The 27,069-nt window shown below is 44.0% G+C and overlaps 1 protein-coding gene and 1 pseudogene across 1 annotated transcript; both read right to left on the minus strand.

Moving 5' to 3' along the window:
- Positions 1-2,624: 2,624 nt before the first annotated feature.
- On the minus strand, positions 2,625-2,738 carry LOC136646169 (5S ribosomal RNA; annotated as a pseudogene).
- A 20,783-nt stretch (positions 2,739-23,521) lies between these two features.
- Positions 23,522-26,050, minus strand: SLITRK6 (SLIT and NTRK like family member 6). The gene has a single exon (XM_066621197.1). It carries the CDS (start codon positions 26,048-26,050, stop codon positions 23,522-23,524), a length of 2,529 nt encoding a protein of 842 aa, XP_066477294.1.
- Between the last annotated feature and the right edge of the window lie 1,019 nt (positions 26,051-27,069).

The raw sequence follows: 27,069 nt of genomic DNA on the forward strand, positions 1-27,069 counted from the left end.
AAGATCCCAAGGTAGTGGCACTTGGGAAAAAAACCAAAATGAAGAATAAAAGATGGAGGCGCACAGACAAAATTGTAGAGATTAAATTCTGCCTGAAACCTAGTCCAGTTTAAATTTCAAGTAAAGGCAAACTTTTTGTTTAAATACAGTCCAGCCAAAAAGGGTCAGTTTCAACAAGGGATCTAGAAAGGGTAAATTCCAGCCAGCTAACAGAGTTCTACAGCTCTCAGGACCCTAACTACCACCTATTGTCTTGTTAATCCTTGCAGGTCACACCCTTGGAGGCCAGCCTTTTCAATCAATCAGAAGGGGAAGGAACTAGATAAGAGTATAAAACTAGGGCTGGCTTACACGTGAGCTTTTTCCATGACCAGTGAGTGTGCCTTCTGTGATTCATTGGGACAAAGTGATTAAGCATCTGTGAAAGTTTAGCAGCAGGATGAGGAAGCTGGGGCCCCAAACCTCTTTCCTTGAGAAGAAGAAAATTCCAACCACATTAAACCCATTTCTGCCCAGCCCACAGGTGTACACCTTTGATCCCTGTTGTGTATATGCAGTGTTGAGCAGAAATTGGTCAATGTTAAGCCAGTGGATCACGACCCACCATTGGAATCTAAAAGGGTCACTTTCCCCTTAAGGGAAAGTGACCCATAAATGGGTGCTGTTATGGAACTGCAGCTATCCTAGCACCTCAGGCACCCAGGTGCATTTAAATATACCTGGGGGGGGGAGTGTTCAGCCTCCCAGAAGGACTTGGAGACTTGCAGCCCGCTCCACGAGCCTCCCCTCCACTGCAGTGGGCTCTGATCTGCAGTCGGAACATACTGCAGTGGAGGGGTGACTGGCGGAGGGGGCTGTGAGCCTCCAGGACCCTCCAGGGGGGGCTGCACAGCCCCCCATGTATGTTGAAATGAGCCTGGGGGCCCGCAATGCCACAACTGCTGTAGTGCTGTGAATGCTGTAGAGCTGTCAGGACATCCTCCCCCATCCCAGAAGTTCTTACTCCAGGTTCTCAGATTCCCAGAGAGTTTGAGAACCACTGGCTTAACTCAAACCAAACATATAAATGTATGAACTCAGAAAGCCAGCAGCATGATGGGGTCTACCCAGTGCATTGATGCTTTGAGTCCACTTATGGTGGGGAAAAGCAGGGGTAAAAAATTAGTAAATAAATTTAAAAAATATTGCACAGAGTGTCATATGTATGACTGTATACCTTATGGGCATGTTGTGGGTGTGTTCACCATGCAAAGAGCTCTGAGTTCTCAGGGAACAGGTTTGCTCCCTTGAAGCTCTGGTAGCTCCCTCGAAGCCCTGAAGCAGAGGAAGGCAGAGGGGGATCACAGTGAGACTTCCAGATACATGAAGGTGTTCACCCACCTTCAGACTGACAGTCTTCAGTTGCTGGGGAAGGAGGTCTCAGGGCTGGAGAACATCATTCTGGAAAAGAGGGAAACAACGCCCTAGTGAAGACCCCTTCTTCAGATGATGCATCCATATCCTTTCGCACTAAGGATACTCCCCTGGGAAAAGGGATTTGCTGTAGTGGGTGATTCTATAGTCTCCCATTGATGGGAGGGGGGTGGTCTGTGAGGGTTGTATGGCCCTCATGTAACCTCTAGATTTTAGAGGTAGCCTATCTCTGAATGCCAGATGCAGAGGACTGGCAACAAGATACAGTATCATGTTGTCCTGAGTGTTCCCAAAGGCATCTGGTGGGTGACTGTCGAATATAAAAAGCTGGACCAGATGGGTCCATGGCCTGATCCAGCAGGGCTCAGCAATGTGCAACAGGAACCCAGAGAGCAAGCCTTGGCGTGATAATAGCCATGACCCTATTTTCATCCTTGAAATGTTGGGACAGTTTGCAATTGGAATGTCGACATTCTGTGCAATATCATGAATTCATGCAACTAGTATCAGAAGCCTCATTGTCATAAGTGCAATGCAAAAAATGATTAATGCTAACATATGTTTCAGTATTTTATTATTTGAAAAATTTATATCCCATCTTTCCCATGCCAAAACCAGGCCCTGTACATGGATCTGGAGGGGGAAAAAAATACAAGAGAAAATATCTATTATCTTTTTTCAGCTCTTTTCAGAGAGACTAAAAATGTGTCAAGAGACAGAAGTTAAGTGAAAAAAGAGAACCTACTCTCTTTGTAACAAGCTTACTCACTCTTTATAGTTGCGTGATGTGCTAGATTGATTCTGGTCTCTATATTTAGCTCTTGTTAACTGATGTTGCCTTCTGGCTGTACAACAAAATGGTGAGAAATTGTTGTTGTTTTTTAATGCCATGAAGCAAGGGTTGCCTGACAAGCTTTTTATTTGTATTTTGAGCTGACACACTTGTCTGACCATATGCCTAGCACTGGGCATGCACCAGGAGAGCATGACCCCAAACATTCCCATGGCATGTGAACTGAGGCAAGAGGCCTCAGACCTCAAGGAGTCCATTAGCAGAAGTAGTTTATGAGGTTACTCCTACCTAACATATGCCAGCTCTGTTGTTGGCACAGAGGTGTGTGAACTGAAGGGTGGTTAGGATACACTGTCCATTGCCTCCACCTTGTCCTTCCCATGGTTGGCAACCTTCAGTCTCGAAAGACTATGGTATAAGCCTACAGCACCCGGTATTCTCAGGCGGTCTCCCATCCAAGTACTGACCAGGCCTGACCCTGCTTAGCTTCCAAGATCAGATGAGATCAGGTATGTGCAGGGTAACAGTTAGCCGCCCTGGGTCCCTTTGGGGAGAAGGGCAGGATAGAAATAAAGTTTTATTATTATTTATTATTATGTCCTATCCATGTCACACCCCAATCCCTTGTCACACCCCTGTCTTGAATGTATTGCGTTGCTATCCAAGCACCATTCAAGCTAAGTCAGCACAGCATTTGGTTGCTGCACCAGTGTCTGTGGCGCATCTGTCAGCAGGTGGTTTTCTGTACTGATGTGGCTGTGATTGAAAGGATCAGACTCTAAAAGTTTTTTTTAATGAAAGAGGTTTCCAAAGAACAAGCATAGGTATTTTTTTTATTTCCTTTCTGCAAACTCAGACAGTTTAATATGCACAAATAGAAGGCAGTGCTAAGTTTAGTATAAAGCACTTCAGCATCCCCTAGCATCACTCATTTGATTTAATACAACTGCAATGAGTGTGCAATCATTTTATCTCTGCTACCTTCAGGAAGCAGAGTTGCTCATAATTTGATTTCCCGAAATAGAAAATAACTGTTTCTCTCAGGTTTCTTATATGGTAAATTAAATAGGTATGTCTGTGCTATATCCTCCGCATTGCTGCGTTTTGAACATCCAAATGTTAGTATCATCATATGAAAGGTTACATTTAGCCCAGCTCAGGAGATACCCTGTCTGCAACAATGGTGAATGCCAAACATTAGAAAAGAAATTATAGTGGCAATAATGTGCTAGTGCAATTTCCAAAATTATATCCCTACAATAGTAGGCAGCTTTAAAAGGTAAATACTGAACTGAAGGACCATGACTCCTCTGCCGTCTCTTTGTACAATAAATTGTCAGTGTTATTCCAGCAGTGCTAAAATTGTTTGTAACTCATAAAGTTCTCCTTATTGTCCTGTTCCAAACCTCCCTATTGAGGACTGAGCTTACAAAAATGGTTAAAATCACCTCTTGAATTTGCAAAGGACAGAGATTAGCAAGTAGAGCAAGGCTTGATTCAAGTCGAGTCATGAGTCTTCTCATGAGGCACCACGTGCTTCTCGTGCTTCTCATGAGGCACCACGACTCAACTCGAAAATGAGTCTTAATAGACAGGCTTTCCAAGTTGCCCAGAGTGGTTCTGTGACTTGAAAAGACTAGAGTCACAAGTCTTTTTGCAACAAGTGTTAGGCACAGCTCCACAGGGAAAAAAACAACAACAGAGCTGCTGCCAGGTCTCTCTCTCTCTCTCTCTCTCTCTCTCTCTCTCTCTCTCTCTCTCTCTCTCTCTCTCTCTGAGTTCTCTTTGAACACTCCCATGATATCCCATCCCATCTGTTAGCAAGCAGTAGGAGGCTTTCTCCTCCCAAATAACAACAGAGCTCACAGGAGCCATGCGGATATAAAGCATAATTGCAATGGGACTACTCACTTTAGCGGCGACTGTTTGGTTGCCACTAAAGTGAAAGCGCTCATATAGGGCGAGCAGCCCTGCCCATCAGCAAAAAACATGACTCAGACCTGAGTCATCTGACTCTAGTTCCCATCCCTGGCAAAGGAAAAATATTAAGATCAGTTATTAGGTTTACGTATTCTGCCCATGTTTTCATCAACAGTTGAATTCCTTTTTAGCAAATCCAATGCAATGTGCTTTACGCGCATTTGTGACCCTCCTAGGATCCTAGGGGTCTAGCCTAGGTCCAGTCTAACTCATGGTTAGAATTGCACCAATAGTTATTCACTCAATTAAAGGCTGATTCGTTTCAGATAAATCCCACTTACCCACCTACTCCCCCCCCCTATTTTTGTCACCTTATTCTTTTTCACAGTGGGGTATAGGGACATATGTAATGCAGTAAGACAGGCTTATTTCCTTTTTTAAAACCTTTTTTATAGTTGAAAAGAAGCATCAGCTGTACCCCTGATAGCTCTATCCCAGTGGCTGCTGCAACACCTCCCTTAGTGTTCCAGAGTGGAACATTGTCCAGCACATTCTGAGAAAAAGCGAACATGGAAGTAGCCACAGGAAGAACTCTGAAACTCCTTTTCAACTTGAAACCCAGGTTAAAACAAAAACAAAAAACTTGCCGCCCCACCATGCTATAGCACCCCCACCCCTTCATTACAAGAACAAATGGGGTGATGAATTAACTACATGGCTCACAGGATATCTGATTTATTATGATCCCATGGGGATTCATTTAAGCCATTTCTGCCCAACGTTGCATATATGCAACAGGGACCAAATGTGTACGCCTGTGGGCTGGGTAAATATTTAATAACAGATGAAAATGGAACTGACCAGACCAATTCTGTTCAGTTTTTAATTTGATCTGAAATCGATACATGTGCCTCATTGTCAAGCTTCTCTCTTCTAGTACACAAGAATGTGCAAGGTTGCGTGGAAGAACAACTTTCATTTTCGGAGGTCTTGCAAAACAGCTTTCCTTTGAGCAGAAGATGTCATCTACATTATTCATCATTTAAAATGTTTATATCCTGCCTTTTCCTCCCCATCAGGAGATGCCCAAAGTGATTTATGATTTTTTCCCCTATGTATTAGTGAGTTACAGAAGTCAGGTGGACAGTATGCCTGCATGGCTTCATTCCCATTGGGCCTCCTCTATTCCTTATAAACTCATTTCCATAATTTCTTCTGAAATAATTAAAGCAAATGGTAAAGAAAGATATAATCTTTCCTTCCTTTCTTCTTTGTGGTTCTGGCTGGGTCTGCGTCATCTCAGCTTCCTAGATTTCTAATTTTTTTTCCATTCAAAGCATAAATGTTCCATTTCTAACAGCAGATTTAATTTTAGATGAGGGGATATTTGTTCACAGATCCAAGCATGGGTACGTTTTCAAGGCTATTACTTTATTTTCTTAACAATTTTTGTTGTTGTCTTGCAATGCGTAGAGGAGGGCTCTAAGAACCCACCGAGAACATCTGCAAAAGAAAAATGCATTTTAAATGGTTTTGTGAATTTATGCCCTCCGGTCTAACTGAACTGCCAAATTCTCTTCTGGAAGAAACCTACAGTGACAGCTGAAGGAGCAAACTAATTTAATAACAGTTGATGAATTAAGAAAACTGTATTACTTTTTAAAAATCACTTAGGAAGTCTCCTCTCAATCCTCTTGTTTCCCAACTTGATTCCTCTGGACAGCATGTCAAAAAGATTTTGAAGCACACGACCTGTACAAACCGCCGTGTCTGGTTGAGCCTCTTTTTCCCCCTCCACTTTCTAATGTGAGTTACATCAAAGCTTTAGATTTCTGTTCAAATATATGCTGTCCATAGAAGATGATATCCCTTGTGGGGGGAAAAATGCTGGAGATGTCAGCCGACTGCAAAATGGCTCATTTCAGTCGAATGCCAAGTATGAATGTCTAACTTTGAATCTAGTGTCATTTTTTTCTGGCAAAACTCGCTGTCTTTCAAACTCCGATCTTCCTGATGTTCTTTCACACTCTTGACATAACCAAGAAGCTGTATGGTCCTATGCAGATAGGACAAGTGTTCGGTGTGTGTGTGTGTGTGTGTGTGTGTGTGTGTGTGTGTGTGTGTGTGTGTGTGTCTTCCAAGGGCTGGCATTTCTAAGTTAACAGAATCAGAGAAGAGTATTGCCCCCTACTAGTAATGTACAACCTCTCTCAAGGGGCTGAGCCTTCAGCAGGAACAATCTAGAAGTCTAGCCAGTTGAAGTTCATCTCCCCTCTTCCCTATCAGTTCTCCTGTTTGAGCTAAGCCAAAAAAAAAAAAAAAATAGTTAACTTGAGGAAGGGAAAGGGACTAAAAGATGTCAGAGGCCTTCTTTTCGATTCAGGAGAGGACTTGTTTCTGTTTTGTTTAAAGTCATGAAGAGTGTTATTTCTTGTCAGTCATCATGGGGCTTGTAGTTTTTCAAGTTTTCTAACCACAGGCTATCTGATCCCTAACAGGAAATGGCATTCTGTCCATTGTTTCAAGCCAAGGAGGGACCTTGCTGCATCTTGGTACCATTTCAAAAAATAAGATGTAAATGAAGAACAGGTAAGGTGTGGAGTCAGGTACAGGCAAGAGACTGGGAGACCCATTTTGAGTTGGACCCAGCTTGGAGGATGGCTGTGCCGGACTTGGAATGGAGGCAGACATCCTGAGTAGGGGAATGTGCATTTAGAATTTGCTTCCAGTCTCATGTCATTAGTCCCCACCCCAGGGTGTTCTCCAAGCACACTCTTCACTTTTCCCCATTTGATTAAGTGATTGGCATTCACTCATGTGGACAAAACCAATGTCCTTCATACTGTTACAAAAAAGGATAAAACAAATACCGAGTGACACAGACAAGAAATCCTACAGGAAGGTGTAACATGCATCCAATTTTCTGTTTGGTTGTACATTTAGGAAATTGCAAAATTGGTTTTATATTCAGGTTTTGTGTGACAGCATTTAAGTGGGTCTTACTACTGGGAGGTGTCACGGGGTGGGGCAAGTCCCTTTACCTTTAAGATGGATTAAGTCGGGTGTTTGTTACCCAGGTGTAGTGCATTAGTAATTTAAAGAATAAAACCTGGGCATGGGTGCCTGAAAACTCACACACAGCAGGAGGAAGGGAGCTGGGGGTTAACAGCTTTTATACTGGAAGAAATGCTGAGAGACCTGTAAGAGGGTAATTTTAGCCTCTTTTTAGATATCTTTTCTTGTTTTAAAGCTACTGTAATTCATGTAAATATGTTATTGGAGCAATTGAAGCTCCCTTAAAAGTTATAATAAAAATCTTTTATATGAAAATTGAGTGCAATGATTAACCAAGGACATGTATGTTAATAGGACCTGGGGCTTGGAGTAAGCTAAATAAATAAACATTGCTCTTGGGGGTTTGTGGAGGATGGTGGAGGTGGAGGAGGGTTAAATCCTGGTTGACTTGGGAATCTCCCCTGGTCCTTCCCTACCCCAAGGGTGATGTTTGTGACAGGAGGCACTGTTTACTTAGCATCAACATTAGGTAAAGAACTGTGGAAATAGGACATGGGGGAAGAGCTCACAGCCCAATCCTATGCATGTCTACTCAGAAGTAAATTCCATTAGAGTCAATGGGGCTTACTCCCAGGAAAGTGTGGATAGGATTGGGCTGTCAGTCTCTTTCCAGATGACTTGCAGTTTAACTGGTTTACAGCTCAATCCTAACTAAATTCCAGCACGGTGATGCAGTGGTGCAGGCATAGGCTATGCTGTATCCTGTGGGGGATTTTTGGTTGGTACAGGTTTCCTTGGGGTAAGGGGACATTTGTCCCTTTGCCCCTGGGTAAGCCCTAGCAGTCACAATGATTAAACCAGGCCTGCACCAGTGATATCACATGCAGTGGAGCTCCTGGTAGAAATAATCAGCACCACCATATGCATGCCAGACTGACCTAGCAACTCTTCTAATCCAGGTAACATGGCAGCATGGGCAGGCTGTGGATGGTTTGGGGGAGGTTCAGGGCAGGGAGGGTAGAGGGTGGGGAGTGCACTGGGGAGGGTGGATTTCCATGGTAGAGGCAGATGCTGGATCATCTCCCATTATCCAATCTGCCCTGCTGAGTAGGCATGCATAGGACTGCACTGTTATCAAGCCACTTTGGAGGGTTAGTAAATGCTTTTGCCTGCTCTCCCATCTCTCAAGAACCCTTTCCGTGAGCCTTCTACACCACAGCCAACATACCCTTGACTTTCCCAAGCAGAAGTGGGGAGCTCCTTTCCCACGCACCCCCATCACCCCTGAATGCAGCTCTTTGAAGGAATTTCCTGGTGCTATAATATTTGCAAAAGCTACCTTTCTACCTGTTTGGAGAAGGGGGAAAAACTTCATGCACTACATTTTTATCTTGATACGTTGCATTCAGAACAATGAGGAAGGGAGAAAGGACTCCTCCACTACCTGGGGGTAAGTGTGCTGGACAGGATGTGGAAAGCTGGTGAGGTAGGTACAAGATTTAACTCTTGCACGGAAACCAAAGTTTTGGCAGTTTTTCTTTAGTTTGTGTGTCCGTGTTTGCACGTATGGAGGGAATTTAGAACCCCCAAATTCATTTCTGAATCCAAACCTAGAGGACCTTCATCACACCTCTATGGTGATGCTTCTTAGCATAATGAAAACCTAATGCCCATTTTCTATTCCCATTTCAACCTCTAACAATATGTGTCAAGCTACAATGCTGCAGAATATTTACTGCAGCACAGCAACAAATCATCCACACATACAGCACAGCTGGAAAGGAGGTTTGAGGCAAAGAGTTGCTTCCTGTTCCATATCTGTGTGTGTCTGTCGATTCACTCAGGCATTAATCTTGCTGATGCTGGCCAGCAAACTATTATACCCCAGCAGTCTTTGCCTGCATGTTCATCAATCATATTGAGGACAGAATCTGCTGGGGTGTACAGGCCAGCTGATATTCCAGTGTTTAAGATACAAAAGGAAGAGGTTGCAAAGAGGGACCCTTTTGGTGGGCACTGTGTCTGAAGTGCATCAAAGCAGAGGGAGCCAATGAGGGATCATGGCTCAGAGCACATGCATTGCATACAGGAGAAGATCCTGGCTTCTGTCACTGGCATCCCCAGATAAGAAGATCTAAGGCAGAATGGCTAAGAAAAGACCTCTGTCTACAAGCTGCCAGTTGTAGAAGATGGCTTTTGGCTAGAAGGACCATTGGAATGACTCAACATAAGGCAGCTAGAGAGGTGTGTGTGTGTGTGTGTGTATGTAAATGGGGAGAAGACCAGTGGAATATAAGAGAGGACAGATCTTCCTCCAAAGACACTTCCTTCAAGATGTAGTTACTGGCAAGCATTCAGGCTGGCATTAGACACTTAAATATTGAGTCTCACCAAATGACTTATGTTTTGCTTACCATGCTTCTCAGAACGCAGACTGCCAAGCTTCTTGGCTTAGACTGCTGACTCTCTGCGTCTTTCTCCCTCATTGCCATTCCCTCTCCTCATATCCTTTTTTTTCCCCTACTGCCTTGTAGGATGGCAGTACAAGGTCCCTGGTCCCATTTGCAGTACTGTATTATCCTATGATACTGCAACTATGCTGTGTAAATAGTTCAGTGGTAACTGTGTGTTTGGGAGGGGGGGGCTGTTACCCCCCCCCATCATGCATTCCCAGTATCACAAGGAAATTTGGCTGCTGCTACCGAGAGCAGAAGCTGATGGTCAGAGCACATTAAGACACGGAGCAGGCACATCCAGCAGTTCAGCTGGTTCCGCTAATTATATCTGTGTGACCACTGCACACTTGGTAGAGCAGCAGAACAGTCTGCAAGCTGCCACTGTGCAAACTGTGAAGCATATACTTATCTCAGTAATCTTCCACTTAGAAAAGACATGATGAAAAGATCATCACAATTGGATATACAATCTATATGGATGCGTGTGTATGCATCTGAATCACACGTCACATTGTAAGCTTGGCAAGCATGTACAGGCCTGCTTGCCCTAGCATACAGAAGGGGTGGCACAGACCCCATACTTCCTGAATCCCCCTCAAATACTGCCTTTGTGTGCACACACACGCACAGGGTATCACCTTTATGTATGAGAGGGATAGCGCAGATGGGCAAACAAGTGGCCTCTTCCCATTCCTCCTTCAGTTCGCTTACGAAGAGTGTGGCATGGAGCCTCTGTTTTCCATGTCACATCTGTTTGAAAATGAAAGACCCATGTATGCTAGGAACCAGGCATGCACTCCACCTGTTCATTGTCAACAGAAGTGGTGCAGAATAGGGAGACCATGCCACACTCTTCATAAGTAAAGGGAAAGGGGGTGGACTCTGAATTGCATCTACCTGCCTACTTTGTGTTTCATAAGCACTAAGGAGACAGAGAAAAGTGATTTGGAACTGCGACAGCTGTATTTTTTCCCCATCCTCCCCCTCTACCTCCAGCAGCAGTGAAGGGAGAAGGGGGTTATTACCTCTTTAGCAATCCTTTTCTGACCTGCTTGCAGCAAAGTTAGAAGAGGATCTGATCACCCAATGCAGCTGCAGGCTGGAGAGGGCTGCTGATCCTCAGATGTGCACAAGGGTGCTTCTGACACAACCGTTTCAGGTTGCTTAATGATAAGGTGAGCCTTGAATACAGACAATATTATGTGTGGATGGAGGGGTGATCTATCCATAGCTGCAAGCCACATTGGTGACAGGGAATCTCCATAGTCAACAGCAGTATGTCACTAACTGTATTCTAGTTGCTGGAAAACAATGGCAAGAGAGGGCTGTTGTTTTAATTTCCTGCATGTGGGCTTCTCAGAGGCAGGGCTGGCCCATTTATGAGGAAGGAGGCACCCATTTCCTTCTGTTGCTCCTCCTCTTTTTCCCACTTTCTGAACTGAAAAAAAGGAAGAAGCTAGCCCTTCACTATCCTTCACACTTTTCCAGTCCAGGGAGTACAAGGAGCTAAGGCTGACACATCACCTGGTAAGGGGGGACCACATTTGGCATACTATGTCAGGTAACAGAAGATCTTTGGCTAGTCCTGCTCGGAGGCATGTGGCTGGACATTGTGAGAAGCTGCTACTACTGTTATCTTTGGTCTGATCCAGCAGGGCATACCTTACTATTATATCTTAACTCTACTTTCAATGATGTGTGCATGACTTTGGGCCCTATCCTATCCAACTTTCCAGTGCCAAACAACCACAATGCAGCCCTCAGGGAACAAATGTTCCCTTACCTTGAGGAGACCTCCAAGACTGTCCCCCAACCACAGCACACACCCCATTGGCACAGCTGCACCAGCGCTGGAAAGTTGGATAGGAATGGGCCCATTGTCATCAAATACTCTTCTGGATTCTGAAGTATAATAATGGAATACTCTGTTACTCTCTAATATTTTTCTATTCTGTTCTTTGGAGTTTCATGTTGGAAGTTGTACCCGGAATGGGGCCATTTGTCTGATTCTGTCAAGTTGTTCTATATTTTATGCTCTCCATTAGCACTGTTTCAGAGTGACCTTCATGTTTTGTTAAACACTGGCTGTACCAGTGGTTAATTGATGGAAAATGAAATGGCTTACTGTTTGTTCTGATACAGCTATTTTTTAGGTGCTGAATGTAACAGTTATAACAGTGTCCTTCTTAAGTTGCTCATAAGATAACTTTGGTATGAAACAGATGTTCTTGTCCTGTGCAAGTAAATTGAAGGCAGCAGGCTCTCAAATGTGTGCACTTAACAGCAGTGTTAAAAGCCTGTTAAATACTACTTATTAATTAAGATATTAGAAACAATATTCTTGTCCCATGTAGTGCGTTGGTTAAGAAACTAATAGCTCAGTCTGATCCCCCACCATGTTATAGAATGCAGCCATGCCAATGGAACATGTGTTGCATGCTATCATGGGGGGACAACTGAACAGCCAGCAGGAGGTAAGTAAAAATATTTCTTTAACCTCCAAGTAGGCTATTGAAAGCCCAATCCTATCCAACTTTCCAGCACCAGTGAAGCCACAATGCAGCCCCAAGGTAAGGGAACAAATGTTCCCATACCGTGAGGAGGCCTCTGTGACAGCCTCCCCACCACAGGATGCAGTGTACACCCCATTGGCACAGCTGCACTGGCTCTGGAAAATTGGATAGGATTTGGCCCTGGGTTGCCTATGGATCTCCTATGCCAGCCATTTTGATGGCTCAAGTCTGAGGAGAACCAAGGTGTAGGGAGGACAGAAAGATGAGGCGGGGGCATGTGTGCACAAGTGTTACTGGATCCACCCCTCCCTCCCCTGACGTTCCTCTGATTCCGCACTCAACACACCTTGTTACCTCATTGCACCTCCTCCCCACCCATGGTCAACCACCACCACTGATTTACTGGCACCTGTGGAGACTCCTGGGGCCGCTGGCACACAAGCCACACCACTCACCATTTAGAGCAGCAGCTCAGCAGCACACAACAGCAGCCCAGTGCTGTAAAGTACACACCACTGTACCTTTTATGTTTATGTATTTGTTATAAACTATTGCATCCCCACCGCAGGAGCTGGGGACATTTGGCCCTCTGCGGTTTTGTCACCTGCAGATTTAACCCAACACAGGTGCTGACTTGCACTGGAGGGCCTCACATGATTTCCCAGACACAACCAGAAGTGTTTGCCTGTCACACCTGAGAGGTGTTTTGAGGTGTGAGGAGGCCATATGTGGGCTCCCTGGGCCTCAAAAAGCCTACCAGAGGCATCTGGAAGGCACTCCCAGTTATTTGCCAAACCAGAATTGTCTTTCAGAAGGCCTCCTATATTTCAGAAGGCCTGCCTGAGACTTGTGATATGCACTTCCAGGTTTTTAGGCCCCATGGATTCCACTATCTGTGGATATCAGTATCCACAGGGGTCCTGACAGTGGATCCCCCATGGATACCACATTAGTGAGTATGGGGTATGTGTTGCATGTGTGACAAATTACTTCACCAGTGCGGTTTCCCCAATAATGTGGCAAATTACTTCACCAGTGCGGTTTCCCCAATAATGTCTCCCCAGGTGTGTTCATTAGTACTGTAACATGCTAAACTGTAATCTGCTCAAGCAGACTGCTTGTCTGTGGGTGCAACAAGCCCTGCAGTTAGTTGACTGTATGGCTGCTACAAGGCCCAGGTATGAATAGACCTGCTGTCTTAAAGGGCAATCGATGCATGCTATGAGTATTTGCCAGTAAAAATAAAGCAATGAACTGTTTTTAATCCATCAGTTAGATTAAGAGGCTTGATGTTTACAAAGTGCTGTAATGTGATAGGTGTGCATGTTGGAAAGAAGCTCAGACGAGTGGACCAGCCTGACAGTTTTTGTGATTATGTGGTGAGCTTTGCCACAATCCTTTCTTATTAAGCAGTATTTGAGTAGACAGGAGCAAGTCTGTTTAGAGCTTTCTAAATGTTCCTTTATTGCTTCGTTGATAGGCTTACTGAACATGTGTCTATAAGTTCAGGTGCTTCAGGTCACTTCCATTGCAATATGAATTGTCATATTGTGTGGAAAGAAGGTTGTATGAAACCCACCTCAAATTGCATAGGCTTGAAATATATATATCAGATACCATAAAAAAAATGTCAAGATGCCAAAAGTAGGGGGAGGAGAAGGGGGAAGTTCAAAAAGTGTTTATAGCCATATTCCCTTATAAGATAAATAAAAGGACTTCCATAGTTTAAAAAAAAATCCAAGCATGCTGATTTTAAAATGATAGTGTAAGCACTAGTCTTTGTCTCTCATTTTTTTTCTTGAGAATGTTGCTAACTCTTTGCTTATGTCTGTATTTTAACCCCATGGAACAGATGTTTCATTAACGTTTTATGAGTTGATTCTCTCTGTGTTTATTTTAACCATTTGAGTACTGGCATTTTCTTGAGTGCCAGCCCATAGTGCCTGTAGTCAATGCTGTCTGATAAATAGCCCATTTAAACAAACATTCTCAAAGGTGAACCTGGCTTTCCTAAGGAGGCTGAGAGAGTTCCCAGAACTTTCTTTGCTTCAGTTTGCTTTAGCAGGGCAAGGGCGGGAAGAAGAGAATAGTGGATTTATAGATTATTCAGGCAGGCAGGCAAATAAGCATCTTGCTGCCCTGAAGCTCTTAAAGATACAGCAATAGCTGAGTCTGATCTTGGAAAGGAAACTTGATCTGTAGTAATTGTGAAATACATTGGCACTCTTCCTTTTGGTCCAGTCAATATGGAGTTCAGCAGCAGGTGGGGAAGAAGGATGGATGTATTGATTGCTGAAATTCTTAGAGATGCAGGTAGAAGTTCTGAATCTAATTTATTGTTGTAAGCCGCCTTGGGTTCCTTCGCGGAGGAAGGCGGGATATAAATGCAGTAAATAAATAAATAAATAAATACAATCTAGACCCATCATCCCCTAATATGGAACAGGACATTATGTGGTCCATAGTATGTTCTCTGTTGATGGAAGTCATTGGCAACAAAGGTTGATACCATAAGATCAACCCCTCATTAACACCTTCAAGCAAGGATGGCCAACTTCCCTATTCCCAGAGGCCTCTCTATCCTCTAGACCAGGGGTGTCCAAACATTTTGGCAGGAGGGCCACATCAACTCTGACACTGTGTCAGGGGCCGGGGAGAAAAAGAATCAAGTTACATTTAAAATTTGAATAAATTTACATAAGTGAATTTATTATAGATGGAACTTATATGAATGAATGAAAGTCATGCAGTAGCTCAAGGCCTATAAAAGACCTTGCACAACGCAAGGCCAGCCTTTCCTTCACTGCCACTGCTGCATCACAGATGTGAAACAGCAAGTAGTGGAGGGAGCCCTCATCCCACAGCTCACGTGAGAGGTAGAACAGTTGTCCTTGTGCTGAGAACAGTTGCATTGGGCCAGCATGGGCTCCAGCAAGTCTCCAGAGGGCCAGAGGCTAATTGGAGACTGGGGGCTCCCTGTGGGCCAGATGGGGAACCCCCGAGGGCCACAAGTGGCCCTCGAGCTGGAGTTTGGGCACCCGGCTCTAGACAGTGGCCCAAATACAAGAAGTCTGTTTTGATGCAAAACTGATTTGTTAAGTCCTAGAATATAGCTGGCGGATATAGCATTATATAGATAATGCATAAAGCATATGCAGATATGTGAACGTACTCGTATGTATTACATTGCAAATCATGTCGCAAAAAAGACAAGGCATGAATATGACAGCCAGTACTGTGTAGTGCTTGGACTGTTGAACTTGGACCAGAGAGACCCAAGTTCCAACCATAATACATCATGAAGCTCTCTAGGTGATGTGTCGTATTCTCTTAGCTTACCCTACTTTGAAGGGCTGTTGTAAGGATAAATTAGGATAAGAAAGACCCCTGTATGCTTCCCTGACACTATTGGAGGAAGGGCTGGGTATAGATGTGAAAAATAATGAATAAAGGGTGTAGAATATCTCTTACAGCTGACATTTCTTCCCCTAATTTTACAGGAGGGAAATCATAGGCAAATTCTCTCTCTCTCTCTCTCTCTCTCTCTGTGCATGTGTTTAGGACCTGGTGCTTTATCTCCTGCACCACCAGTATCTTGCCTGCCCATCCTTGGCTCAGTGAGCATTACAGCACAAAGGGCACCATCTGGGCTACAGAAATTGTCAGCTGACTCCACAAGCCAACCTGCTGAAGTCTGACATTTGGATATATGGACCAGCATCAGCTGTATTGCAGGCTCTCAGCTGGCCTCAGAACAGCCTCTGGTTTGGGAAAGCCTTACTCCTTTAATTCCTATTTCTCCCCTCCCCCCAGCTTTATTTTTTTATTTATTTTTTCACATTTTTATACCACCCTTCCTCCACAGAGCTACCAGACACTATGCCCAATTTTTTTTTAATCATGTCTATTTTGTTTTAATAAAGCTTGGATGGTACTTTCTTTACTTAGAGAAGCACACTCAGTTGAAATTTGAGAACTGTGTGTGTTTAAGCTGTTATATTCTCTCAGCTTTAATTATAGTTTAACATCATTTGCAAGGATATAGCTCATTTCATAAAAAAACAAAACCATGTTTTCTCTGACTGTCATAGCAAAAATAGATAATTTATAAAGAACAAACAAGATTTTTAACTATGTGGTTAGATACATTCAATTTCTCTTTTGACAGAAATGATAGATATTGTTCTAATGTGATTGAACCCAGACATTACACATTTTCTCTTGTTTACAACTGTCTCCCACAGTGTACCATGCAACGTGTTTTTGTACATTATCCCAAACACAGTATGAGAACTGTTTTCTCTCCATATTAACCCTATCAGGTAAACATACTGTCTCTCTGTACATTAAGTATCTAAGAGCGCAATCCACAGCGCTCATTATGTTGGTGTAGGGCCCCTGCGCCTGCCCAGGAGTATAATGAATATACTGTAAAGCACATTTGCAGCTACTCAAGAGTAGAGCGTGGTGGCCCAGAAGGCTGCACCAGCTCCTGGAGGCCAGATCTAGCCCTGGACAGGGTACCTTTGCTCTAACCAATGTAAGCCGGTGCAGGGGATGGGATGGGGGGAAGGCAGAACAGAGGTGGAGAAAGGACATTTTTGGATGGGGGAGGGAAGATCAGGCCTGGGAGAGGGGTAGGATAGGCCACAGCGGCGCAGGCCAAATTCTAACCGCCACTCCAGGCCTAATCAACCTTACATGGGTTGCTTGGATTTGTGCCAGTGAAATCACTAGCAGCGCTCCATGTAGCCCCATAGGGGTGGCTGGGCCTTTACTCAGGGTAAGAGGAAAAATACCTTAGGGTGACCTTCAGACATGAAAGCCACATGTTTGGAGCTCTAGAGCACAGTTTGAGCCCTGCAGAGATTATGGACAGATGTCTGAAGCCTCTATTGAGCTCAGAGGACCCTCCAGAGCCGAGGGGGTGGGAGGGATGTGGGGGGAGGGCCAACCCAATTCGTTCATAACTGAGTCCGCTGATATGGGATCTGCAGATTTGGGCTACCCCATACGCAAAGTGGTTTAAAAAAAAATCAGCAAGCAATATGTGTTCCATGGATACACCTAATATCAGAAATGAACCATCCTATCACAAAAGAACCATTTCATACAGTCTGCCTCTAACTGTGTTAGCAATACAGGGGTAATCTTAAGGTTTGGACCTGTTGCAGGTAAACATCAGAGGATGGGCAGTTTAACCATTCCTTGATTCCACATTGCCCTGACACATCTCACCAGAAGGATAAAACTAATCACAGCTTGAGTTAGATTTCCAATGTGCTGGAGAGGAATTTACAGGAAAAGCTGACCACACAGTATGACTTGTCAAGAGGTAAGTTTCACTACATGCATGTTGGTTGCTTGACAGATGTACAGGAGATATGCTACTTTGAATACAAATAGTGATCACAGTTTCCCCTGGGGGCTGGGGCTAAGAAGAGGCCCTCAGTTTGGCTGTACTTGTCGTAAGAGGCGACTAAACAGCCACCGGGTGGATGGGACTCGTCAGCCTGGGAAGGCAGCTCATCTGAGAGAAGGAAAACTCTGATCCCAAACCTCCACTGCCTTGTGGCTACATCCAGTCATGGAAAAGGCTTCAGGAGTCAACATCGAGGCAAAATCAGGAGCCGGAGTCCCTGAGGCAGTTCATGGCTGAACACAGTCACGCTCTGGCAACTCCTACAACGCCGCTGGAACCAACCATATTGGCCTCTGCCTTTCCATTGGACCATTTCAGCGATGTGGGGGATTTGCTGCATGGGAAACAGTCTATCCTCCACATCTACTTTACCCAGGCTTCGTGCACTGGAGAGGACACTCTGTTCCAGAACCACTATTCAGAGCATGATACCATAGTCTTCCGAGACTGAAGGATGCCAACAACCAGTGATCACAGTTTATTTAATGAGTCAAGTGCTGCAAAATATTTGTTCATTCAGATCCATGTCGCAATGCCTAATGGTTTCAGTAGGTCAGGACTAAAGCAATGTAGTGTGATATCATGGTTGTCAAGCAGTGCTGTACTAAAAGAGCCAGTGGATTTTACTAAACTGAGCCTCCCATTTGCCATGGAAATATCATCCAACACAGCATCCCTCTGGCAAATTTTACACTCTGCTTCTAAGAATTGAGGAGAGTAAATATCACAAAGGATGAATCCTTTGCCCTGAGGATGCACATAGGGCGTGAGTTTCCATAGCCCTGGGGCCATTGACATGTATCATGTTGGATACTGACAGAATGATTGCGGTGTCTACTGTCATGAGTACTTAATTCCAAATGTTGTGTGCATATATATGTGGAGAACTCACTCTATGGCTGCTATAGCTCCCCCATGGTAAGTATGCCATCTGTTCCAGCTCTAAGATGCCACTCAAAGGATCATAAGTCTTATTGCTTTGCTGTAACCATATTAATTCTTAATCTAGTTTTCACTAGAGTCTAATTGGAGCCTATAGTTTTGACCATAATCCCAAAGGTCCAAGATAATTATACAGACAAACACAGTGCGAGTATATTTGTATTGGCAACCTTCAGTCTCGAAAGACTATGGTATCGCGCTCTGAAAGGTGGTTCTGGCACAGCGTCTAGTGTGGCTGAAAAGGCCAATCCGGGAGTGACAATCCCTTCCACACCGGGAGCAAGTGCAGTCTGTCCCTGGTCTGTCTCCCTGGCTATGGGCCTTCCTTCTTTGCCTCTTAGCCTCAGACTGTTGGCAAAGTGTCTCTTCAAACTGGGAGAGGCCATGCTGCACAGCCTGCCTCCAAGCGGGCCGCTCAGAGGCCAGGGTTTCCCACTTTTTGAGGTCCATCCCTAAGGCCTTCAGATCCCTCTTGCAGATGTCCTTGTATCGCAGCTGTGGTCTACCTGTAGGGCGCTTTCCTTGCACGAGTTCTCCATAGAGGAGATCCTTTGGGATCCGGCCGTCATCCATTCTCACGACATGACCAAGCCAACGCAGGCGTCTCTGTTTCAGCAGTGAATACATGCTAGGGATTCCAGCACGTTCCAGGACTGTGTTGTTTGGAACTTTGTCCTGCCAGGTGATGCCGAGGATGCGTCGGAGGCAGCGCATGTGGAAAGCGCTCAGTTTCCTCTCCTGTTGTGGGCGAAGAGTCCATGACTCGCTGCAGTACAGAAGTGTACTCAGGACGCAAGCTCTGTAGACCTGGATCTTGGTATGTTCCGTCAGCTTCTTGTTGGACCAGACTCTCTTTGTGAGTCTGGAAAACGTGGTAGCTGCTTTACCGATGCGCTTGTTTAGCTCGGCATCGAGAGAATGAGTGTCGGAGATCGTTGAGCCAAGGTACACAAAGTCATGGACAACCTCCAGTTCATGCTCAGAGATTGTAATGCAGGGAGGTGAGTCCACATCCTGAACCATGACCTGTGTTTTCTTCAGGCTGATTGTCAGTCCAAAATCTTGGCAGGCCTTGCTAAAACGATCCATGAGCTGCTGGAGATCTTTGGCAGAGTGGGTAGTGACAGCTGCATCGTCGGCAAAGAGGAAGTCACGCAGACATTTCAGCTGGACTTTGGATTTTGCTCTCAGTCTGGAGAGGTTGAAGAGCTTTCCGTCTGATCTGGTCCGGAGATAGATGCCTTCTGTTGCAGTTCCAAAGGCCTGCTTCAGCAGGACAGCGAAGAAAATCCCAAACAAGGTTGGTGCAAGAACACAGCCCTGCTTCACTCCGCTTCGGATGTCAAAAGGGTCTGATGTGGAGCCATCGAAGACAACAGTGCCCTTCATGTCCTTGTGGAAGGATCTGATGATGCTGAGGAGCCTGGGTGGACATCCAATCTTGTCCCCAAGATTGGATGTCCACCCAGGCTAGTGCGAGTATAAAGCCAGTCTCATTTTGTGATCTGCTTTGCCATTGTGTTGCATAGCATGAAATGAAATCTCTGCCATGCTTGTTGCCTGTTTGTTGCAAACAGAGTAGCTGTTGGGGGGGGGGGGGTTGTGTGTTTTTCAGAAAGCCAAGAAGTGTCTCAAGACATCACATCTAAGCCACTTATGTCAGCAAACCCACAGAAGCATCATTAGGGTGTTTTATTTCTTGTTATTAACGGATCAGGACAAAATCAGGACAAAATCTTATAGGGCCAATTCATACTTTTTTTTTTTTTTTTAAATGCACTGTTAAATAAACCTTCAAATCTACCTTCAAAAATTAGAACCACTAACAGAACTTGAAAAAAGTATCAAGTGTTGCTATTTTACAAGAGATTGACTTAAGCGGGAGGGGAAATGCAGGTTAGATAATTTGGTACTACTTCAGTCATGCAGGAGGTATACAGAACAAGATGCTTCTGTATGCGTGACAACAGACAGAAACCTCCCATTGGATTTCTGAAAAGATCTGAAAATGTGCATGCTGGTGCTGCCAATGTTTTTTAAAAAGGAAACATTTCTTTTTAAATGAAAAAGGGGGAGGGAAAAAAGACATTAAAAATCCTTGTTTCGTTTTTTTATTTATAGCAAGAAGTTCTTTGATTTGCTGGAAAGGCACCCAAGAATAATAATAATAATTATAATAATAATGAACTGAAAAAGATACAAACTGTACAGAATAAATAGTCCATATAAATTTAACTAGGCTTTGTAATAAAATAAAGCTGCCGTGCTTCATGTCACCCTGATCCTAAGCATCTTTCTCAGAGGTCCATCCCATTGATTTCTACAGAACATCTATAGGGCTACTTACATCCTTTCAAGGTGTATACCTAAGATTTTTGTTTTGTTTTGATTAAGTGTGCACTTGGAAATACAGAGCGTGAATGCAACAAGTGGGGCATTGGGAAACACAGGTCACTCATCAGAGAGCTGGAACTGGCTGCAATTCCTTACTGAGTGCATACTCAGGGGCAAACCCAGGACTAGTTGTATAATGTGTGAAATGGACACATGGAACTTGCTAACATATATGCATGCTTACGGTAGAATTGCAGACTGTGGGCCTAAACCTATCCAATTTTCTAGTGCTGGTGCAGCCACAATGCAGCCCTGAGGTAAGGGAACAAACATTCCCTTACCTTAAAGAGGCCTCCATAACTATTCCCCCCCCTCCACTGCAGGATGCAGCATGTGACCTGTTGGCATGGCTATATCAGTGCTGGAAAGCTGGATAGGACTGAGCCCTAGGCCATGTTTGTGGCCTGGTTTAAATGTGACACACCACTGAGTGTGTAAAAAACTTACCTGTGTGACATCATAATGTTTCAGCAGAATCACTGGAACCTAAATGTGCAGCATTAGCTTTCCAGCATGGCATACAGGACCAGTGCCAGAAAGCACTAGGATCTGGGACAATGGCGTTCACTGGACTCTAGTATTGCTCAATCTCTTCTGAGCAGAGCAGGCTCCACCAGCTTACTGGGTCAGCTGGAACCTGAGGATAACACTTCTCCTCCCATCCTTTGGAGGGGCTCTGACTCTGACTCTGGGTTCTACTCCTTCACCAGTGAAAAACTAGTGACAATTAACCAGAGCAAGAAGAGGAGAAAATTCTGTGCAAGTTAAGTCTCGCACAAGATTTCTTCATCTTCTTGCCTTGACCATGAACTTTCCTCCAAGGTACTTATATGATTACAAAAGCCTGGGAGGGGGGAACCTGATTGCCTCCTTCCCAACTGGGCCAACTGGTCAGTTGGGCTTTCTTTCAGGCCCCTGGGATCTGTCAGACCCCTGGGATTACAGGGATCTGGAAGAAAAGTCCACTGGCTATCCTATATGTTTCAGCAGATAGAACTAGTATATGCAAGCTTGGGGTTGTGCTGCAGCTACGTATTTTCAGATACTAGCTCTGTATGGCTCAAGTGTTAGTTCCCACTAGACCAGTGTTTCTCAATGGGTGGTATGGGTACCACCAGTGGTACTTGACGGGGCGTCTGGTGGTATTCGCAGGACCCCTGGACACCTGTCGCCCGGCAACGAGACCAGGAACGTGACTCAACAAATAGCAGTAGGAGGCTCAGCTGCCACTTTTCCATGCTCTAAAAAGCCCTCCTGTCCGCCCTGAGCCTCTTACTGGTGCATCATATCTGGCCTCCCAACCCAGAAGTAATTGGTGATGAAGTCATTGCCACTTCCTTCTGGTGGTACTTTGAATAGGTGGACCATGTGAAGTGATACAGTGGGGGACAAACATTGAGAAACACTGCACTAGACTAGAACCTTGTGGGCTCTAACATGGACCCTTAGGCCTGTGGCTAACAAGGCACCGCTGATGGCACCAGCCTTGATATGCACGCAGGTCGCAGATCCCTAGTGTTCTACTGCTGTATGCCAAGGTTCCAGAGACCCTGATTAAACAATGCATTGGTTGCATTAAACTTCAAACAAGTAAATTTTGTTTTGCTTTATTATATTCCATCACATTTAAACCATACCTTTTCCTTAGCCTGATAGGTGCTCTTCGGTCGCATAACGGTGACAAGCGTTGAGTATTTACAGATGCATTAAGTTCTTGTTGCTTATCTATTTTCTTGATTGTGTGTAAAATGTCCTGCCCACAGTGAATGGATGGTTTCTCTGGAATATTCACAATCATCATGGGGGCCAATCATAAAAATACAAACCCCCTGCCACAAAAAAACTAATGTATTTACAAGAAATACTCAGTAGCTTTCTAAATTCCCCAGGTTTAAGTGCTAAACCAATGGTGCACAGGAGCCGATAGCAGCGTTGTAATGAAGATTGTCCCAAATGTGACTGAAATTGCCAGTCAAGGAAAGTAGCAAGATATTTTTTCTGTCCTTTAAATTCCTGAATAAAACATGTACGTATATAGCTTTCTCCCTCCAGCCGTGTACGCTAACAGATTTTCTGAGACATCCTAAATAAAAGATTGAAATACTGAGAGACCCTGGGTTCGCACAATTAAACATCTTTAGAAATCATATAATTTATTTTTTATTATGAGGGCCTGTCATGTGCAATTTATAGACATTGTTCGTAGATGTGGGCTAATATACACTAGCTGTTTATAACTAGGTATACAGGTTTGTTTTTTCCCCCAGAAAAGTTGGCATAATGCAGTTCAATGAAGGGAAAAGAAGGGAACAGAAGTAAGAAACTTATTATCCTCTTTTTCTTTTCTTTTTTTATGGACAGAATGAGGGATTGCCATGCAGGTTTAGAGGACTATGGCAAACTGAACTTCTTCCCAGAGTCCAGTCACAGAAAGTTCACATTTAATGTAGGAGTGAGATATATAACCTGCAAACTTTCCCATGGCTTCACACAGTTATCCCTGAGAGTTTGTTTGTTTTTTCACCAACTCGGATGATGTCTGTGCTTAAAGTTCTGATTGATGACACATTATTATAAGGCACTTGTATTTACAGAGTTCTGACTTAAGATAGAATTAACAGTTTTTCCTTCACTCCCCCCTAAGTTTATTTTTCTATGTTTGTTGTTCCAAGACCTCCAGGTAATCAGGTTCAGCATGGAGATTTGCTTTGAGCTCAAAATACTCATTTTTAGTCTGTTCTAGTAAAACTTTCCTCGGCCTGGAGTACATGAGTGTCTCCATCAGTTTTAGCTCTTCATGAGCTCCTGGATAATGTACTTCCATATCGGGGTGTAACTGAGCAATGTTTTTCCGTAGATACTCAGTTATCCCCAGTTGTTGGAGTTCTCGTTCTTTCTCAAGAATGTTCCTGTACAAAGAGCTTGCATCCTGGAAGGACAGGAAGTCAGCTGGTTGCTCTGTTGCTTTGTATTTGACCTTTGATCCTGTCAGTGGGGAGGAATGCTCCCTTTCAAGGAGACTTCTGCGGAGATGTTTCGAATCATGCACATCTTTGTCATTTCTGTCTTCCTGATGGTCTGCAAATTTGGGGCTGAAGGATGGACTTCGATAAACTTGAACCATTGGGCTTATCATGCGCTGTTCATACAAAGTTGTGGCCGGGCGCTCAGTGGTATGGTGTGTTGTTTTGTGACCATACATGCTGTACTGAAGTTGTACCGGGCTGTTGTCCCGCATCTGTTCATCTGCTTGTTTCTTTTTGTGTCTTCTCCGTCGGTGTAGGACAAGAACCACAATACCTGCTGCACAAAAAATGATAGTTATAAACACAATCAGAAGGCCCAGGATTAAAACGGAAAGAGGGACGGCATCAGTCAGGGATTGCAGAATTGCGCCTGCTGTATTGGTAGTAGTTGGTGACGTTGTGACAATTATGAAGCTAGCATGAGTTGGGAGAGCTGGGCTGTTTATTAAACCAGGACATAGCATGTCACTGTTCAGTGATTTCAGTTCCTTTTTAGCTAAGTGCCTTGGAGATGTACAGAAAAGTTCACCCATCATTGTATTTTTGTTCAGCTTTTGTATCCATTGCTGCAGCCCAACTGAGTCACAAGTACAATCCCAAGGGTTGTCTTCAAGCTCAATTTGTACTAGTAGATCCAGATCATCTAAGACATTCCCTACAGGCAAATGTGTAAACTGGTTGGTTTTCAGATTTAGCCTGGCTAGAGGAACTCCAGAAAATATGTGGGATGGCAAAGTCTGAAGCAGGTTGTTGTTTAAATACAGGACCTTAAGTTTTGGCATTGGATTAAATGTCCCTGATAAAACCTCCTTAATGGCATTGTATTCAAGATACAAGTACTCAAGTCGCTGCAGGCCCAAAAACAAATTGCGATTTAGCTTGGTAAGGTGGTTACCATTGAGATACAACTTCTGCAGTCGGGTGAGATTGATAAAGGATCCTTCTTCTAGGATTTCAATACGGTTATTTCCCAAATGAAGCATTTCCAGACTGCCATAGTCCACAAGGTCTGATTTCAGTAATGTCTGTATGATATTTCCAGCTAGAATAAGCTTCTTTGGATTTGGAGGAGGGGGTCCTAAATCTGACAGGCTTTCAATATTTTGTTCCTGGCACTGCATCAAAACCCCTGAAAGGATGTGACTACTGCACTGACAGGGGACAGGGCAATACACAGGAAGCAGAGTGGCTGGCTTTGTGACATGAATGGTTAAACTGGATTCCTTGGTAGATGTTTTGGGAATAGATATCACCTTGGTTGAATAGTGGCTATCACTTACTGATGTGGTAACCACCAAGGGCAGTGACCCTGATGGGGCATCCAGGTCATTTGTAGGGTGAGTGGGACAAAGCGATTCCTTTTTTAATCTGTTTAAAATGCTGCCTTTCAGAATGGGAGGGCTGTGGCATACAACATCCCCTATGATGGACTGGGGAGGCATGTTTTCTAACCAACTCTTCAGCTCCAGTAGGTCACAATTACAGACCCATTTGTTATCGTCCAACTGAAGGTGCAGAATTCTACCAATGTGTTCTAAAAAACCAACATAGGGTAGAGTCTGCAGCTGGTTCCCACGAAGATCCAAGTGAATCAATGGCACAAAGCGAAACACGTTAGGAGGGAAAAACTCAATGGCATTATCATTTAAAATGAGCGCCTTAAGCCTGTTGAGCTTGCTGAAGGCACTTGATTCAATGATTGTGATGAAATTGTTATCTGCTTGAAGGAATTCCAGGTTTTCCAACCCATGAAATGTGTCATCTCTAAGTACTTCTAAAGAGTTATGATTGATATAGAGTTGCTTAAGATGACTTAGCCCATTAAATGCTCCTGGTTCAATGTCTAAAATATTATTATATCCAAGATGGAGTGAGACAGCATTGATAAGGCTGGAAAAATCATTCACATGTAACATGGTCAAACTATTGTTTAGAAGACTAAGCTGAAAAGGCTGGGATGGTGGCACATGTACTTGAGATAACTCTTTGATGCCTCTGTTGTCACAGTTTATAGTAATGGTACCATCCTTGTCTTCACAAGAACACATCATGTCACACGAGCCAATGGCTGAAGGTAAAGCTGGTTCAGACTGTAGAACTTCGCAGGCAACCCCCATCATCAAACTTAATGTAATTATCCAGAGCTTCATGGTCATCCAACAGCTTCTGCAAAATACAACATATAAAAAAAAAAATTACCTTCTTATCTCTGGAAAAAAAAGAAACCAACACACCTTGGTGTACCAACCAGCCATCAAAGGGACAGGTCCTATCCGTTGGAACTTTACAGCAATTTTCTATGGTAGAAATAGCTGGCAAACAGATCACTGAGTGAATCTTTGCTAAAGAGAAAGTTGTTCAACTGAGAGGTAGGCATTTCTTGGCTGAATAGTGTTGGCGCTATATTGGAAGTGTCACTTTGTTTTTCTGTAAACGGTGGCCCACCACACATGAGGGGTGGCCCCCCACAATAATGCTCTACATTGGGCCCCGGCACTTCTGGAGCCGGCCCTGGGTGTAGGTGTTACAATGAAGTTCTATCCTTCTGGATGCTACTGTAGCAGGGATGGCCAAACTGTGGCTCATGAATCTCATGCAGCTCTTTCACATATAATTTGTGGCTGTTAGAAATATGTTGGCCGAGCTCCTTTTTGCATCCAATTAATATAAAAGGCAAATAAGAAATTTTCAAGCTTTATAACTATTTACTGGGTACAAACTGAGAGTCCACTCGGTTAAAATCTAAGTTTAATGTTCATGGCTAGTAAATATATTTAAGAATTTAAATACTTCTTAAATATTGTGGCTCGCAAAGATCTCGCTTGCGGCTTTCAAGCATCAGAAGTTTATTGTATGTGGCTCTTATGCTAAGCAAATTTGGCCGCTCCTGCACTATAGTCTTTCTTTTGTAGAGCATGTGAATGACCCAAGAGGCTGGCTGGTACAGTTTATGGTCTCCAGGTTTAAGAAACTGACCACTCTCTTCTGTAGACTTCAAGCATCAGTTTTTACCACATTATAACATGAGGTTCTAGAAACAAAAGTATCTGTCTGAGAAGTGACAACTTGCACCATACCTAGACTAGAGAAATGCAGTTTTCTTGAACATGTTGAATGCCAGAAGTGACAGGACATTGGAGAAAAGAATGCGGGAAGAATGCTGTTCCAAAGACTG

This window comes from Tiliqua scincoides, chromosome 3 (assembly GCF_035046505.1).
Source record: "Tiliqua scincoides isolate rTilSci1 chromosome 3, rTilSci1.hap2, whole genome shotgun sequence".
Classification (NCBI taxonomy): Eukaryota; Metazoa; Chordata; class Lepidosauria; order Squamata; family Scincidae; genus Tiliqua; species Tiliqua scincoides.